General features: G+C 39.5%; 1 protein-coding gene across 21 annotated transcripts in view; it reads left to right on the forward strand.

Annotated features, from left to right (window-relative positions):
- The window catches only part of PTPRD (protein tyrosine phosphatase receptor type D), a 1795899-nt gene that overhangs the window by 1743567 nt on the left and 33788 nt on the right, over nucleotides 1–18544 (forward strand). For all 21 annotated transcript variants that reach the window (XM_075931585.2, XM_075931586.2, XM_075931588.2 and 18 more), the window contains 2 exons: nucleotides 3441–3560; nucleotides 4026–4180. In XM_075931585.2, the coding sequence (XP_075787700.1) occupies nucleotides 3441–3560; nucleotides 4026–4180 (275 nt within the window). The remainder of the gene's footprint in view (nucleotides 1–3440; nucleotides 3561–4025; nucleotides 4181–18544) is intronic.

Consider the following 18544-nt stretch of genomic DNA (forward strand, 5'->3'; position numbering starts at 1 on the left):
TAATCAGTTAACTGGTTAAATATTATGTTTAATTGGTTAAATGGGGCCGGTGTGGGGCTGCTCCAGCCCAGCTGGGTCATAAGTTAAAAAGTAGTTTTCTACTGGCTTTCTGAAACCTGAGTGCATTCTTACCATTTAGCTTACTGCACTTCCACTGATCCTCCTCATGTCTGACATGGAAATGTATTTGTGACCATTAAGTATGTTTTTGAAAAGGAACATTTTCAGTTTGGTCTCCAATGTTTAGTCTCCAACACCTCTTTTCACTACATGAAGGTAAATAGCATGCTACATCCCGAGAAAAATGAGACAATATAAGCTATAGAAGACTTCCCTCCTTGAATTAACTGTATTGAATATTAATTTCTTTCTCTCTTCCAATCCTTTTGGGAGATGTAATTGTAGTCAACCCCCCCCCTCCTATTCACTGACCCAGTAGGAGGTTGTTCAAGACAGGGGAAGCCTGTCTTGTGACTGTGTAACCACTTTGGGAGACTGGACCAGAGGCTGCTTTGTGTGCTCTGCATTTAATGTCAGTGTGTGTGTACCTCAGACCAGGCTCAATCAAAGTCAGACAAACCACCAGGAATAGGCTTTATTTTCTAAAGAACATAGAACAGGTTGCCAGCTTCCTCTCTGCTTGTCTGCTATATACTCTCAGCTCAGTCAGTGCTGAAACCTCCTGCCGAGGGAGCAGAGGGTGCATTGTAGAACACAGTCCCCCTCACAAACATGTTTCAACTCCCACAATAACTAAATTCCAAAAGAATAAGCCCATGTTCTCCTTTTGTGTCATTTGAACTCCTCTCAAGGGGCCCTTTAAGCCCATTTTGGTCCTACCTGTAAAAAACATAAAACATAGCTCCCAATACTAAGACCTACAAAAGATACATCCTGGTAGGAACCAGGAAGTTATCCTAACATGCCGCAGTTTGTAGTCCACATTTGGCAGTTCCTAGGGCTGCTGTTGAAACACACTGGACCTTGGGTTCATTATTATCAAGAATTTTCAGTATGGAAGCTGGCCGTTCCTTAGGTCTGTTTACTGGAAGCAGATACCGCTTTGACTGAAATATAATTTGAAAATGGGAGATGCTTGTAGGACCAAATGGGTGGAAAGATGGGTAGATAGACATTGTATCTCTCTCTCTCTCTCTCTCTGCATTAGGTTTATGTATAATTTCAATTTGTGTTTTTAAATTTTGTTTCCTATCAACTCAAAACATAATTGTAATAATGGATTTGTGTCTTGGTTGCTAAGGACCCAAACAAGAGCTTTAACAAAAGTTTTTTGAATGTGTAAAATTACAAAATATAGCATCTTCTATGAATGAGGCAGGTCCCTAAGCTATAACCGGGCCTGCTAAAATTGAGTTAAAAATGTTTATCTGTATTTAAATGAATGATAAGTGAGATTTTCAGTCAGTTGATAGCTGGATAGTGCTAGCACAAATGAGGAAAAAATCTTTTTATCTACTCTACACAAGACCAGTGTGGGTTCCACGACTGTAGACATCTTACAAATAAATCGCAGATATCCAGGTGAAACAGACAATATTAATTCTTCCAAATTTTCAGAAAGCAGCAAAAGGTAGTAATTTCCTAATCCCTATTAAAAAAATAATAATATTAGTCTGCAAACCTCTTCAGATCATAGGCAAATCAAATTCCTGTTAGTAACTTATTAATTTTATTTTATACCTCCAAGACATCACTTCCAGTCAAACATTTCACCCCAACCCCAATTATTTTTTTCTAGCAGGTTCAGTTCTTAAAGATTTTTTTTTCTCTTCAACCACTGGGCAGCTTCTCCTTAGAGTTTGTGAACCGGTGCAGCTAGGAGCACACTTCCTAGCCTAGAAGAAAGACATGCTAACTCTGTTTGAGCTAGTGTGCTAAAAATAGCTATATGGATGTTACCACAGGGCAGGTACCTACAAGGTCAGGTGGATGGGCATGTAACTCAAGGGGCAAGCCCATGCTGCTACTTGTGCTACAATGGCCACACTGTTGTTTTGAGCATGCTAGAGGAGCAGGACTAGAATGAGTCTGTCTCCCAAAGTACAGAGGTTGGGAGACAGAATACCAACTGCCGTGTTGACATAGATCTTCAGTGATCAGTAGAGATTTTCTTGGTGTTCCATAGAATGAATGAAATGTTTTCAAATCCCTCATTGCGTGGGGGATGGTGCTTAGAAAGGTGCTGAATCTGTATGCTGGGTGGAAAAACAACCCCGGAAGAATATCTGTGTGTTCTTGGGTGTTCAGCTCATAAATAAAAACAATTGGGATTAACAACACACATGGCAATTCGTGTTCTTAATGGACACTGCACAGTATTTGTTTTCATTGTTCTTTTCAGGTTGGATCCAACTGGACTGAACCTATAGCTTATTTCTTTCCACTATTTACCAGGCTAATTTGTAAGAATTTATTTCGTAAGAGTGTGTGTCAGCCTCATGTGTCATTCATTTCAAATTAAACATTTTTTAAATTATTTAAACCTTATATTATTTTGGTACTATTGCTGTGATTGTCTAAAAGAATCAACAACTCTTATATCCCCTACCCGTTCAGACCTTAGATGATATTTTTAACCAAAACAAATCACCTGGTTTCAGAAAAGGGTATAAATACACACTTGTCTTATGTACTGTTTTATGCAGAATTATTTCAGCTTGTTAATATTATATTAAACAAGCAGTGCTTTGCAATGAAGATTTCCCTGGATGAAATGGCTTATGTCTTAAAATGTGATGGATGAATTCTTTCTATTAAACCATGTATCTTAAATGTCTATTAATATAACTTCCTAATATGTTTTATAACAATGCACTGAGAGGGAAATTATATTTTCCCATAACTCACTTCATAGTTATTGGTGCTATTCTATTTATTTTATTCACTAACTAAAAGAACTAAAAGCCAAAGAAATCCAGTCTTTCATAGGGATATATTTCTGTATATACTAAAATATGGTTTAAATTACCAACAGAACTGCAATTTATATATGTTAGAATCAATGTGAAACATTCAAAATAGATGCAGTATGGTGGAAGATTTAAAAACATGAGTTCCTAGCAACATTATGTTATAAAAAAAAATGAAAAGAATTATCTGAAGCCTGGGGCCAGGCCCTAAACTGGTGTAAATTAGTATGACTCTGTTGAATTTAATGGAGTTACATAGTTTTATGGTGCTGAGGTCTGCTCCCAAAAATTTAAAGGTTGCCATAAAAAAAGTAGCACTAAGAGCCACAACCAGAAAAAAATAACCACTTGAGCCATAAAATACATGTTTCTTCACACATATTCAGCTGTTGTGAAACAGCATAGCTCCTATGACTTTAATAGAGCTATGCTAATTTACATTATCAGAAGGTCTGGCTGATAATATTGTACATAAATATGTAAAATGAATATATCATATGTTTGTTTCAGGTGAAGTGTGATCAGTATTGGCCAAGCAGAGGGACAGAGACTTATGGGCTGATCCAAGTGACTCTGCTAGACACTGTGGAATTGGCAACATACTGTGTTCGAACATTTGCACTTTACAAGGTACATTTTCTGTGGCATCCTCCCTCCCCCACCATTTAAAAAAGGCTGCTTTGGAGAAATCAAATCTCGCAAGGATTTACTTAAATCTTGATCCTTTTGGCAACGCCGAAGAATAAAACAATTATTTTGTTATCACAGTGCATTTTTTTCCCAGTCTGGAGGTTTATCGGTAAATATGGAGCTCTCACTGTGAACAACGATTTAATTGAATGAAGAATTAGCTGAAGCAGAGGTAGTTGGTATTGCGTGCTATAAAGTGTAACTAAAACCCTCATATCACTTGAACCACAAAATGCAGCAATTAAGAATATTTGTAATATTTTCTCCTATAGCAGGCGTTCACTAACTCTCTGTTCCCACATGAGGTTTATCTAGTTTCCATTGTTATGTGTGGTTAAGCCATCACCATAGTGCACCCACAGCATTAGACTGTAATTGTTTCAATTAAAAGTTTTTGTTTGATAGAATGGTTCAAGTGAGAAAAGAGAAGTACGACAGTTCCAGTTCACTGCCTGGCCTGACCATGGAGTTCCAGAACATCCGACACCCTTCCTAGCTTTCCTACGACGAGTCAAAACTTGTAATCCTCCTGATGCCGGCCCTATGGTTGTACATTGCAGGTAGGCACAGACTTTCCTTCAGAGCATCTCGAAATATCACACTGAAATTGTTTTTATGGTTAATGCTCTGTATTCTAAAGTATATGAATAAATACCCTTTGTGCTTCTGGGGTTTCTTCTGTATTGGGATTGCAACCTGCCCATACTATGAAAGGGCTTGGTTCTCAATGATCGAATGGGGTTTTTATAGCTCAGTGGCATTCTTTATGACTACCAAGATTGTAAAGTGAAATGCTGGCTATTTGGCAACATGCTTATGGGCAGCTAAATAATGACAAATTAGGAATTCAAATGCAAAATTGCCAAATTTGATGGATGTAGTCAGAGAGGATGAATGGTTTGTGCAATGGGAGCTCATTTTAGAATGCTTGGAGTCTATGGAAATAGAATATACTGTTTGTTAGCAAAAGTCTATAAACAGAGAGGGTAGATGGGGGTAATTAACATACAGGCATATTCAGAAGTCACTGGAGAAAAAGAAAGAAGCAACATTTTCTTTGCTCTTGATTTAAGACCGTGTATGTTGCAAAAACAGTTCTAGTATTTTTTGAGCATTACATTTTTAGCAATACATTTTTGTGGTTTCTGATATTGTACATTTAAACAAAGAGTGTGAAATCTAGAGCAGATAAAAGGGAAATGCTATTAAGACTAATAAAAGCCTGAATTCCAGACTCAAGGCTCACTTTAAAACAGAGATTGAATGGAAGCTAAAGGAGCATGAGGAATGCATTACCAGAGATAGCACTAGATTCTTTCGTCACTGGTCATTTTTAAATCAAGACTGGATGCTTTTCTAAAAGAGGTACTTTAGATCAAACAGGAATTAAGTGAGAGAATTCCTGCAGACTGTTTTATGCAGAAAATCAGACTAGATGATCATAGTGTTGCTCAGGGCAATTATCAAATGATCAGATCCTGTCATCTAATCCCAATTTCTGGCAGTCCGAGATTTAGAGATACCCAGGGCATAGGGTCAGTGTCATCCCTGACCATCTTGGGTAAAAGTCATTGATGGATCTATGCCTCCAGTGACTTGCCAAGTTCTTTTTTGAACCCAGTTATATTTCTGGCTTTCATAAAATTACCTGGCAACAAGTCACACAGGTTGATTGTGCATTGTGTGAAACAATATTTCCTTATGTTGATTTTAATGCCTATTAATTTCATTGGGTGTGTCATGGGGCAGGACTCACAGCCACAGCACCCCTTGCTGGTATCACTGGGAATTAGCTCATCAGCAGGGTGCCTCACTCTGGCTGGCATCTCCCCCATCGCTCCTCTCTGTTTCAGGTCGGACTCTGGACCCTAATTGGTAATATCAGCCTCAGCTGTGGACTTTGCTCTCAACCCTCTCCCAGGGCTGGGTTTTAGCCTTTAAGGGCCAGTGCGGGACATCACAGGGTGACTCCTGGTCATATGAAGGGATTAATAACACTCCCTTTAATTTTCAGCATATTGTACACCTTTGTCATATCCTCCCTTACTCATTTCTTTGAACAGCCCCAGTCTTTTTTTGTAATCTCTCTTCATATAGAAGCTGTTTCACGCCCTTAATCATTTTTGTTGCCCTTCTCTTTAACTTTTCCAAGTTTAATATATCTTTTTTGAGATGTGGTGACCAGAACTGTATGCAGTATTCAAGGAGTGGGCATTCCAGGGATTTATATAATGACATTATGATATTTTCTATCTTATTATCAAACCATTTCTTAATCATTCCTAATATTTTGTTAGCTTTCTTAACTGCCTCTGCACATTGAGTGGATGTTTTCAGAGAACTGTGCACGACGATTCCAAGATTTCATTCCTGAGTGGTCATCGGTTTCCCTGAAGCTTTCTGCTAGCTTCCTCTCATCTTCCTCTTCAGTTTCAAGCTTTTCATCCTGCCTTTCAGAGCAGTGCTACCTATGCTCCCATCCACTTCTCAATTCCTGTTTTTCTCTTTAGCGTTGTTTTAACAAGCCTTTTTGATTTTTTTTCTCAGTGTCCTTTTTGCACACTCCTCTTACTAAACTAATGGTTGGGGCTACTTCCCTCTGTTTATTTGTAAATCTCATTCACTTCCTTAAAGAAACACCATTTTCCTGTCAAAAGTTACTCCACGAAAGCAAGAAGTGCTTTGATTGGTTTTGGTGGTGGTGGTGCTAATTGATTGGTTGGTTGGTTTTTGGTCTGGTTTGTTTAAATCTCTATTGCTTTGGAACTGGACCATGCCCTTATGTGTCTGAAAGTATTGTCTATCTAGTGCAGGGTCAGCTCTTGCTGATGCTGGGCAGCTCTTATGCAAGTAGTTCCATTTAAGTCAATAGAACTATATCAGTATGCATCACTGTGGCCTACTCTTAGTATGAGGTAAACAATGGGATACTTAGAATGTAAGATCTAGGGGAAAGGTACTGTCTTTGCCAGAGCTCAATAAATAGTAATAATGACAGATTATAAAAAATATTACGTCTTTGATTGATAAATTTGGTAGAAACTAATGAAAGAATTAGCAGGGAGAAGCTGTGGATGCAATTCCCCTCAATGCCAAAAAAGCTTTTAATGCAGTACAGTCGAAAAGACAAATCAGCTATGCCACAAAGCACATTTAAGAGTGGCGCAAGCTACCTTTTCATTGTATTTCTAGGTAAATTTGGCGTGTGTTTTTTCTTGGTGGTGTCCATTGGCTTTGTTCCCAGTTTTTACTCCAGTAAACTCTTGCTCTAATCAATAGACGTTTGGCTGAACAAGGAATGATTATCAGCCTAGTAAGGGTCTGAGAATTTGACCTTATAAAAACCGCAGACTAAGAACTGGAATAACATATAGGTATTACAAGTGAAAGGGTTTAATACATGCTTTTCCACACATTTCTACCAATCCACCTTAATCTTGCCCTACAATCTTCCTGTTATTCCACTCCACTGTGTCTCTTAAAAATAGATCTGGTGAACTGTGCAAATTGATTGTGGATAGACACCCTATAAAGACTTGGTTTGATAAAGATCTATAGATTGATTTAAATGTGGAAGCTGAGACTATTTTGAACCAGAGCCACAATAACTGAAGGGATGGCTTAGTAAACAGTGAGATAGTTGAGGATACAATGAATTTACTTACATGACTAAGTTACTGTGTTCCTATTTGTGGAAACAGTTTGAAGTGAGGGGAAGTGACAATTGGAGTATCACACTGAAAACATTAGGATGGATTCTTTTTATGGATCAGTGAGCAGAAAGGAATTTTCCATCCTAAGTGATTGAATTAGCTGCTGATACAAAATAGGAGGCAACATTCAGAATGAATAGACTAGATCAGTCATATGGTTGGATAAATGGTTTCTGCAGAGCTAATACATAGATAATATTGCATGATGAGGTCAACACAAGAACAAAAAATACCAAGCAATTCCCTCTGTAGTCATATGCTAACAATATCTATGGAGGAGAAATATTTGTGTGTTACTGAAAATTATTTTAGCTCTGGCAATTGAGCATTTTGGCTGCATGTGAAATACTGAAGGGTGGATCTGATTGTATTGCTTTAAAAAACATGTTGCAGAAATGTAAAACCTACAGTACAGCAGCCAAGGATCTTAGCTACTCACGAAATGTAAGAGAAATTAGGCATGTATTCATTAGCTAGTAAGATATTAAGAGGTGATCCCATAAAAGTACACTCAATTCGGAGGGGAATAAATAGTGGCATGAAGCTGCTGAAATATTGCCCAATTCAAGACTAGGACTTCATCTACACAAAGCTAAACTGTTTTGGTTAGGAGTATATTACCTTGGTCTCACTAAGGGTATGTCTAGACTACATGACTCTGTCAACGGAGTCATGTAGATGAGTTTACTAGACATAGGAAAATGAAGCGGCGATTTAAATAATCGCCACTTCATTTACATCAAAATGGCTGCCGCGCTGTGCTGATCAGCTGTTTGGCAGCATAGCAGTGCAGTCTGGACGCGCCATGGTCGACAAGGGAAGCCTTTGTCGACCATTCTGGTAAACCTCATTTCACGAGGCATACCAGAGCTGTCAACAAAGGCCGCTTCATTTTCCTATGTCTAGTAAACTCATCTACTTGGCTCCATCGACGGAGCCATGTAGTCTAGACATACCCTAATTGTGCAGATGCAGTTATACTGGTATAAATGTGCCTCCTATGCAAGACTAAGCAAAGCTGATATAACTGCATCCATACTAGGGGGGTTGTACAACATTAACTATATCAAACTAAAAAAAAATTGGTAGTACTTTAGCACCTTAAGCTATGTCTACACTACCAGATTATTTCAAAATAAGTTATTATTTTGTGTGAAATAATAACTCCCAAAATAACTATTTCAAAATAAGCTTATTCCTCTTCACAATCAGGAGGTATTACAGGCAGATCCCGAGTTACACGGATCCGACTTAGGTCGGATCCGCAGTTACAAACGGGGTTTGCTGCCCGTCTCCCTGGTCTGCTGAAGACAAGCAGACCAGGGAGACGGGGAGCAAAGCCGCTGAGCACGTGGGCAGCAGGACAGCTGCGGCGCGTCTGGGCTGTCGTGCTGTCCCCGTGCTCCGCGGCTTTGCTCTGGACGCCTGTGGTACAGCAGCTGGGGCACTGCTGGTTGGTCTGGTAGCGCCGCTCTGGGCGCTACTGGACCAACCCGGCAGCACCCCAGCTGCTCTGCCCCAAGCGTCCTGATTCAGCCACTGCTGTTCAGTTTCAGCAGCGGCTGAATCAGGACGCCTGGGGTAGAGCAGCTTGGGTGTTGCTGGGTTGGTCCAGTAGCGCCGAGTAGCGGCGCTACTGGAGCAACCCAGCAGCACCCAAGCTGCTCTGCCCCAGGCATCCCCAAGTCAGCCACTGCTGAAACTGACCAGCGCTGACTACAGGAAGCCCGAGGCAGAGATGCTCTGCCCCAGGCTTCCTGGAATCAGCCGCTGATCAGTTTCAGCAGCAGCTGACTTGGACACGCCTGGGGTTCTTAAGTTGAATCTGTATGTAAGTCGCAACTGGAATCCAGATTCAGCCCGTTGAAACTGATCAGTGGCTGATTCCAGGAAGCCCGGGGCAGAGCAACTCTGCCTCGGACTTCCTGTAGTCAGCCGCTGGTCAGTTTCAGCAGCGGCTGAATCTGGATTCCAGTTGCGACTTACATACAGATTCAACTTAAGAACAAACCTACAGTCCCTATCTTGTACGTAGCCCGGGGACTGCCTGTATTTCAAAATAACAAGCCCACTGATCCATAACAGGCTTGGTAGTGTGGATGATTGCCTTTTTATCTGGAAATGAGGGGATGTTATTTCAAAATAACTCCCCATTGTAGACATGCCCCTCGGGACTAGTGCATGCATATATATATATATATATATATATATATATATATATATATATAGTATCAAGAGCTTTCATGGACAAAGGACAAAGACTGCTTCCTCAGTTTTGCCCATAAAAGCTCATGATATTATATATATAAGATCACGATGCGCTCTCTCTCTCTCTCTCTCTCTCTCTCTCTCTCTGTGTGTGTGTGTGTGTGTGTGTGTGTGTGTGTGTGTGTGTGTGTGTGTGTGTGTGTGTGTGTATACAGGGCTTGACAAATAATGTAATCTACTCACCCGTGGCGAGTAGATTATGACCTGGAAAAGCCGGCGCAGAGCAATCTGCGCATGTGCAGATCAGTCTGCACATACACAGAACAGCGTGAAACCACACAGCTGGCGAGCAGGGCTCACCGCCACTTGGCGAGCCCTGTGTGTGTGTGTGTATATATATATAGTCAGTCTCTAAGCATGCGTCTGCACTGCAGGACTTAACTTGAAATAAGCTTCTCAAATTGAGCTACGTCAATAGCTTATTTCAAAATAGGGAGCAGCTACACAGCACTTATTTGGAAATAGAGCACTCTTCCTCCAACTTCCCTTGTTCCTTATACAATGAGGGTTATAGGAGTCAGAGTAAGAGTCCTCCAGCTTGACCGTATTTTGACACTATTTCCAAATAACTGCCGCTGTGACTACGTTATTTTGAAATAGTGTTGCAGTAGACATAGCCAAAGGTGCTACAGTACTACTCATTGGTTGTTTTTTTTTAAGTTAAAGAAAAACATGGCTACCCCTCTGAGGCTTTTACATCAATCTAGTTAAAATGATACATATTTTGTTTGTAGATGACCACTAAATGAACACAAAGTTAAACAAATTTAGGAATAATGTCCATATATAAATATTACCAAGTTCTGTAATGCTTTGGCAATTCATCAGTACACGCAGAATTCTTTTAAGAGTGAAATGTAGAAGAGGAAAAATAAGCTAAGTCAAGAGACTGATTAGTTTAGGCTGAACGAAATGCAAGAAGCCAATCTTTGATGTAGTTTGGCTCATTAGGAATAAGTAGTGTGATGCTTATAGTCCATGGTGATAGTCACCTTAGAAATATCTAAGCTAGATAGATGCTGCTTTATCTAAAAAGTATTCAATTTTAAACATTTATCCTTTCATTCTTTTTGTTGTAGAGCCTTTCAACAAATATCAGAGCACAATTTCTGTTTCCATGCTGATGTGTCTTAATTTCCAGAGGTGATCATTTTGTAAAGAAAAAAAGACATTTGTTGTTTTAAATGCAGGCTGAAATCAGAGGATTCTGCTTTAGATAGACTATAATGTGCATTCTAATGATAGTGGGGGAAAGCACATATTTATGTTTGAAGCTGGAGTAATACAGACAAACAGGTGCTAATCAGATTACAATAAAATTGTACTGGAGGGCATCTGGAAGCTTTATACCACTTTGTTTTCAGAACATCACAGAAACTTTAGTACTTGCTTCAGTAAACACTATGCAAATGCTTAACAGTAAATTGTAATCTCAGACATTTCTTTTTTTTTTTTACCAGCACTATAGGGTATATCTTTAAGAGACATATAACTTGCTGAAGTTTCATTGTGCACTTGTCATTGTTATGGAAAACAGGAAAACTTAGATAGTTTGGAGGCATGTCAGTTATTGGTTTGAGTAGCTCCAGGCCCTTGAATACTAAAACACCTAATTATCACATTAAAGACAAAGTTAACTTTAACAATACATGGTTAATGATAAAGTGGGATGTCTTTTGACCAAGATAAAGTATTTCAGATTTGCAGATAGGCGTGCACTGTTGCCCAGAGGAATATTTCACATTACATCAGTGCCTTTCTACTTCCTGTTGGTCTCTAACCTCCCAACCCCCACCGCTGCACACCACACAATCTTCAGTTTCTAATCCTGGCAGTGAATAGGTTGCAGATGAAGGTCTATCCTTTTTCACGGTGTTGAAAAAATCCCTCCAGTACATATTCAAAAATCTCTCAAAGGAGATTGAAAACATTAAAAGCTTCCTCATCCTTTCCCTCCCTCTACTTTGAAAACAACTCAGAATCCTTACTCTCCTTCCATGAATGGCTGATAGCGCTGAAGAGGAAAAGAGGATAATGAAGGTCTCTAACACCACCAGCATGAGGTATTCCACATTTCCTGAACTTATCCCCATTTTCTTTTTCCACTGCATTTAATATGGAATCTTTCTCCCTGCAGTCAGTCATATGGAAAGCAGCTATATTTTGTTCTGTGCTATCTATGGCCTATTTACACCCCACCAGCAACTAGCTTTAGGTTACTCTATGCTTGATTACAACCCCTCTATCTCCCCAGGCTGCCATAATCCTGAAGTCTTTGCCTATCATGGAAAACCCAAGTGCAGTAGATGTCAAAGTTGCTTCTTCAGTTCAAATAAATGCATTAGATAACAGATGCCTGGCAAAGTTCCTTACAGTTGGACCCCAAGTAAACATGTATGAGAGTTAGTGATATTTAATAATTGTAACATACATTTCTTTCCTGCTGGTACAAATATATAATAGTAAACTCTCTTTTAAAATTTGTTTCATACTTGTCTTGACAATCTCTCAGTGAATTTAATCATACAATGTCCTGTAGGAGACAAGTAGTTGAGATATATTTATACCAACTTCTGTTAGTGGAGGGTACAAGCTTTTGAACTATACCCTCAAGTCTTCGGACTGGGGAAAGAACTCAGAGTGTCTGAGCTCAATACAAATTGGGGCAGACTGTTAAGCATCAGGAATAAGCATGTTGTCAAAGGCCGCTTGCCAAAATGGAGCTGGCAATAAGGGTTAGGGTAAATCCAAAAGGTTTTGAAGTGAGCCATTGAGGGTCAGCATACAAGTGTGTGTTGCAATGAGACATGAAACTAAGTCCCTGTTAAGTCAATGATTTTTAATGTCTAGCAATGTTATGAATTTAAGTTCCCAGGTTTGCCTTTTAAAGTGTTTGAGGGCAAGTATTGAAAGATCAGATATGGATACTGGTTTCACGGTTCATTATAAGAATTTGAAAAACTGACACATTGCTTTTCAATTCATTTACATAATGAGAACCATCTAATAGTTGCCTGAATGGTAGAAACAGGAACCTGAATGTTCAAAGAACAGGAATAAAAGGCCAGCTTCACATTCCCTAAAGACTCAGTTTCAGAGAGATAACATTTAGGGTGTGCTTATGCAGCACCCTAAACTCAAAATAAGATACACAATTTGCAATACACAAATGGCATGTCTTATTTAGAGTCTATTTCAAAATAGCTTATTTTGAAATTCAGCACGTTTTCAGGAGTGCCAAATTTCAAAATAATGCGCTATTTCCAGCTATCCCTTAACCCTCATGCAACAAGGTTTACCGGGATGGTGAAATAGAGCACCTGTTATTTCGAAAAATATTTCAAAATAATGGACAGCTTGTGTAGATGCGAAGGTATCCCAAAATAGCCATGCAGTGTAGACATACCTTTAGTGTCCTGTGTTTCAAAGGCTCTCAAACTGAAAATGTTTGTGCTGATCATGAGACGAGCTCTCATGCAATTGCAAGCATGTTCTATGCTCAGATCAATTGAAGTATATAGACAAAAGGCAAAGTAAGAATCTATACACATGGAAATACCTGGGATGTTAAACACTAAGGGTGTGTCTAGACTACAGGGTTTTGTCGACAAAAATGGACTTTTGTCGACAAAACTATACCTGCGTCTACATTACCTCTGACTTCTGTCAACATAACGTCAACAGAACTCAGCAGTTTTGTCGACACTGGTAAACCTAATTTTACGAGGCATAACGCCTTCTGGCGACAGAGTTTCTGTCGACAGAAGGTGTTATTGCATGTAAACTGTCCTTTGCGTCTACACTACCATGTCGACAAAGCAGCTTGCTTTGTCGACAGAACTGAATGTAGTGTAGACGCTCTTTGTCGACAGAAGCCTGTAGTCTAGACGTACCCTAAGGGTTTGTCTACACTGCCACCCTAGTTCGAACTAGGGTGGCTTATGTAGGCATTCAAACTTGCAAATGAAGCCCGGGATTTAAATATCCCGGTCTTCATTTGCATGTTCCCGGGCGCTGCCATTTTTAAATGTCCCGTAGTCCAGACTAACTGCCCGCGGCTACATGCAGCACAGACTAGGTAGTTTGAATTAAAGCTCCTAATTCGAACTACCATTATTCCTCCTGCAAGCAGGTTTAATGGTAGTTCGAATTAGGAGCTTTAATTCGAACTACCTAGTCTGTGCCGTGTGTTGCCGTGGGCAGTTAGTCCAGATTACGGGGCATTTAAAAATGACGGCACCCGGGAGCATGCAAATGAAGCCCGGGATATTTAAATCCGGGCTTCATTTGCAAGTTTGAATGCCTACATTAGCCACCCTAGTTTGAACGAGGGTGACAGTGTAGACATACTCTAATAGATCTTTAAAATGATTTTAATGAAGAATTCTGGAAATTTGAGCCAAAATTTTCAAACTTGGGTGCCAAAAGTTAGGCATCTAGATCTATCATTAGACTGTTAAATAAGTGGTTTATTTTCAAAGATTCTAAACCCACCCCCACTCCCACTCCACTGAAGTCAACAAGAGCTGAGAACCTTATAAAATTAGGCCCCAATTTAGTGCCTAACTTTAGGCATCAATGTTTGAAAAATTTGAACGCCTTGGAGTGATAATTATCTATTGCATACAGTACACAGAATGAGCACTGTGTTAGCTGTTTGAAGCACCCAAAGGTGAAAAATAGAGGTAGGATATAACTATATAGGACAAAGCAATCCCCAATTATATGAAGAACATGGCATAAAAATGGCATTATACAGTAATTCCTCATTTAACACGGTAGATACGTTTCAGAACATGATCGTGCTCAGTGAAAACGTGTTATGCAAGGTCAATTTTCCCATTGAAAATAATGGAGAAGGTGGGGGTTGCGTTTCAAGTGCACATGCACTCGCAGCTTGAGTCTGCACTTGTTAGCAGCTGGGACCGGGACATAAGGTTGGGGGAGAAAGTGGACTGGGTTATAACAGAGAGGGAAGGTTTTTGGCTCTGGAGAAGAGAAGGGAAAGGAAGGACGGGGAGAGGCTTGCAGCTGGCAGATGGGTTTCCCCAGCTGGCCAGTCACCAGCAGCTTTGCGGAGCTTCAGGAGTAGGGGTCGCCGGGGAACAGGGGTGGCGAGTGGCGAACCTCCACCGCTTTGTAAGGAGGCAAGGGAAGCCCCGTGCAGCTGCTGGTGACCAGCCAGCTGGGGAAACCCAGCCACGGGTTGTAAACGGGGGGAAGAGGAGAGGGAGCAAAGTATCCCCAAAGGGGGGTCACCAGGGAACGGCAGGGCGAGCGGTGAACCTCTGCCACTTTGCAGGGAGTCAGGGGAAGCCCTGCAGAGCTGATAGCAACTGGCCTGCCAGTAGGGGAAATCGTGTTATTGCGGAGACGGGTCGTGTTGTTTGAAAAATGTTTCTAAAAAATAAATCGTGCTATCGCTAAAATGTGTTAAGTGGGCACGTGTTAAGCGAGGAATTACTGTAATTTGTATTGAGTTCCATCAAAAGTTTTAAAAATTAATTCCCAAATTTGTACGTAGGAAATCTATTTCATAAATTTATTCTGACTGTCCTCTCTACACTGTACAAGCTCCAATAATTATCAATAGAAGCATTCATTAAAGTGGACCAAATAAACAATAATAATATTTGTTCATTCAGATTCAAATAATGAAAAATATCTTCTCTTGTTCTTGAATAAATCAGTCCTATGTTTATAAACCCATCTGTGCTGTCAGTGCTATGATTGAGATTATCCTTTGAAATCCTAATATAGAGCTTCCGTGTTTGCATAAAGCAAGATTTTCGTTCACATAAAAGTCATAAGTTTGTAAAACACCTGAGCTTGTAAAGGAAGATAGAAAAAGATCAGAAACCCATCTAGTCCAGTGTTTTGTCTTTGACAATAGCAAGTGCCAGATCCTTCAAAGAAAGGTGTAAAACTCCAATAATGGATGTTTTTTCAGTACCATGTTTCCTCCTAACTCCAAGCAGCTAATGACTGGCTTAGTCCTGCTGCATGAGGATTTACATCCCATCTCATTCTTGTTAACTCTCTAATGTAACTGAGGATATTTATATGTTTATGATGCGTAATTGTTCAGGACTTGTTTACTCTTCATCTATATGTCCTCTTTGTTTTAATATTTTGAGGAAGGTATTTTTGCATATTGTAAAACGAGGTATTTATTTCCTTTTATTTTTATTTTTTTTCCTTTTAATTTGACCTTATTTATGTATTTTAAGAAAAGTAAACAGGGAGGAACCAATTGGCCTTCTGTGAAGTCTTGCATTCTTATTTTATATAATTTCTACCATATTCTCTTTATTTATCTCTTGTCTAAATGAAATAGTCCTAATCTTTTTAAACTCTTTTTCCTTCGGGAGGTGTTTTCTTCCATATTGCTAATTTTTATTGCCTTTCTCTGGAATTCTTTTCCGTCATACCCTTTGTGAAAAGCCTTAGTAAAAAGCATATATCTTCTTCTTAAGCAATTTTCCTCCAGAGGGAAAGAGAACAAACATTATTCCATGGTTTGGCCAAGTTTTCTGCTGATTTGACCTATAGAGTGCCTTGGCTTCTGTCTACAAATAATTTTTACAAATAATTTCCTCCAGGAGCTTAACAATCTTTTAGTGACTTAAATGACCTGAACCTCATTAAAATGTAATAATTTATATAAGTTTGTTTAAACAAAAACCATGTATTTTCCATGTTATCTCGGTTCATCAGTGCATTTTAGCTCTGTTAATTAGTGCCATGTATTTATTATCATGTTCCACAAGTCCTGTAATTTCCTTTGACTTTTGCTATAGTTTGGCATATTATTTGATCAGCAATCTCAATGAGTCATTTTATCCATATGAATTTAGTTAATTGGTTACTTATTTCCCGCCCATGTTTATATATAATATACTCTGTGAGGAAAAGGAAATCTGACTGCTTGCAGCTGAGTGTGGTAAAAGAGAAAATTAGGTTCTATCAGAGCCAACAGCTGTCCATAATGAATTCTGAAGTAAAATTACTAGTGAAGAAAAGAATCTAGCCATCTGCAGGAAATGTGGAAATATTTTTATAACCTAATAGCTGAGATCTGGATGAGGGTACCACTGAGATTTCCCAGCTGTACCTACAGTGTATTCCCAAATATCCATGGACACATAGTACACTGGAACACATTGCATCAGCTTGGCTACACAACATTTTTGGCTGCACTTGCACAGGCTGTATTTTGATCTAAAGTAATCAGTATGAAAGCCCTCTTTTTCAAATCGATTTCCTGTGCCTCTAGAAATAAAATGCAGCTTTAAAAATACTTCTGTTATCTTTGTATAGAGGCTTTCCAATCACTGTTCCATTGCTTACATAGTTTCGTTTCATTTATTAAAAGTTTTATAAATACTTCAGGGTCCTGTTATTTGGAATCAGATTTTTGCCTGATGGTTCCTTCTTGTTGACTCTTGGATTATGCAGTGCTTGTTTAGTTTTGGCACTTACTTTTTTATTACAATGATATTCTAGTTCATTTTATGGTTGTTCTGACTCTCATAAAATATTGCTACCAAAAATGCCGTGTTTTTCTGCAGGTAATTTGCCCCATATAATAACTCATAAAATCTCAGGACCTATGGAGAGAGAGAAATTAAAGTGCAACCACTAGATGATCCATCACAGTTAAAAGATAAGAAATGTTTTTGGTTATTAGGCATGGTAGGCTTGATTCTCCACTGTGTCTCACCAATTTTATATCAGTATAACTCCACTGAAATTAAAAGAAAACCTGATGTCATGGAGAGAACCAGCCCCATGGGAAAAATCCTATTATTGGCAGCTTGTCTATGTGAGCATTTAAAAATATAAATTTATCCATTTTACTTTATTAGCATTGTGGCTAAGAAAAGACAAAAGTGGCATGCATGCTATCAAATTGTAAGTGTTCAACAGAGAGCTTGTGTGCTTTGCTTTGTGTGATCTCTATTTTATTATATCTATCTGGTATCTATATATCAGAGCAGTCACAAATTTTCAACCAAATCTCAGGCTGCAAGACAGTGGTTTTTTTCTTCTTTGGAAATGCTGCTTGGCTTTTTGGGTGTAAGGATGTAAGCATCTAGTCAACTAGTGACTCAACTAGTCATTTTCTCTCCTCCTTGCTGCCTCTATCAGAGAGAGGTAGCAAGGGGGGAGCAGGAGCCAGTGCTGGGGGGGAGCCGGCTTAAAAGTCAGCTCCCCCTCAGCACTGTCTCCATGGGGGGAGGGCAGGGCACAGCAGAGAACTGGTGGTGCTTCCACCTTTGAAATGTACAAGAGCCCCAGGGGTCTTGTACATTTCAAAAGCAGGTAGGCAGGGCCAGCGAGGGACTGCTTGAGTCCCTCTCTGGCCCGTGCTCCTTGCAGCGCTACTGTCTTTGAAATGTAGCAAGAGCCAGCAGGGCTCTTGCTACACTTCAAAGGCAGAGGTGCCCTTATCGACTAAATTCATCGACTATTCGATTAGTTGATTAATCTAAATTTAATATTCTTATTTGCATGTGTGACATTCAACTTATATTATTGACCAAAAGTAAGGGAATATCTTGTGAAATTGAGTTCCAAATTTCCTGCCCCTCTGAACATTTACACTGCCAACTTTAAGCTTCCTGTTAATTGTGGGTATTATTCAGATTTGTACTGTGTGACAGTGTGTACCTACTCTTTGACCAAGCGGCATGTTTTCTAGTTCAAGGACACATACCTACCCTAGATTTGATTGTGCTAATGTGCTGAAAACAATGTGTGGCCATCAGTTTAGCTATACCAAGTATGTGCCAGAGTGGATGAGTTACCTACTCAAGAGGTGTCTAACAGCCCACACTGGTGCAGCTGTACTATTTTTAGCATGCTAACCTCAAAAGAGCCAACACAAGTATTTCTCCTTGAACTGAAAATCACACTTCTAGCTCAAAGTGTTGTTAGAAA

Source organism: Pelodiscus sinensis, chromosome 6 (genome assembly GCF_052426305.1).
Source record: "Pelodiscus sinensis isolate ZL-2025 chromosome 6, ASM5242630v1, whole genome shotgun sequence".
In the NCBI taxonomy this organism is placed as follows: Eukaryota; Metazoa; Chordata; order Testudines; family Trionychidae; genus Pelodiscus; species Pelodiscus sinensis.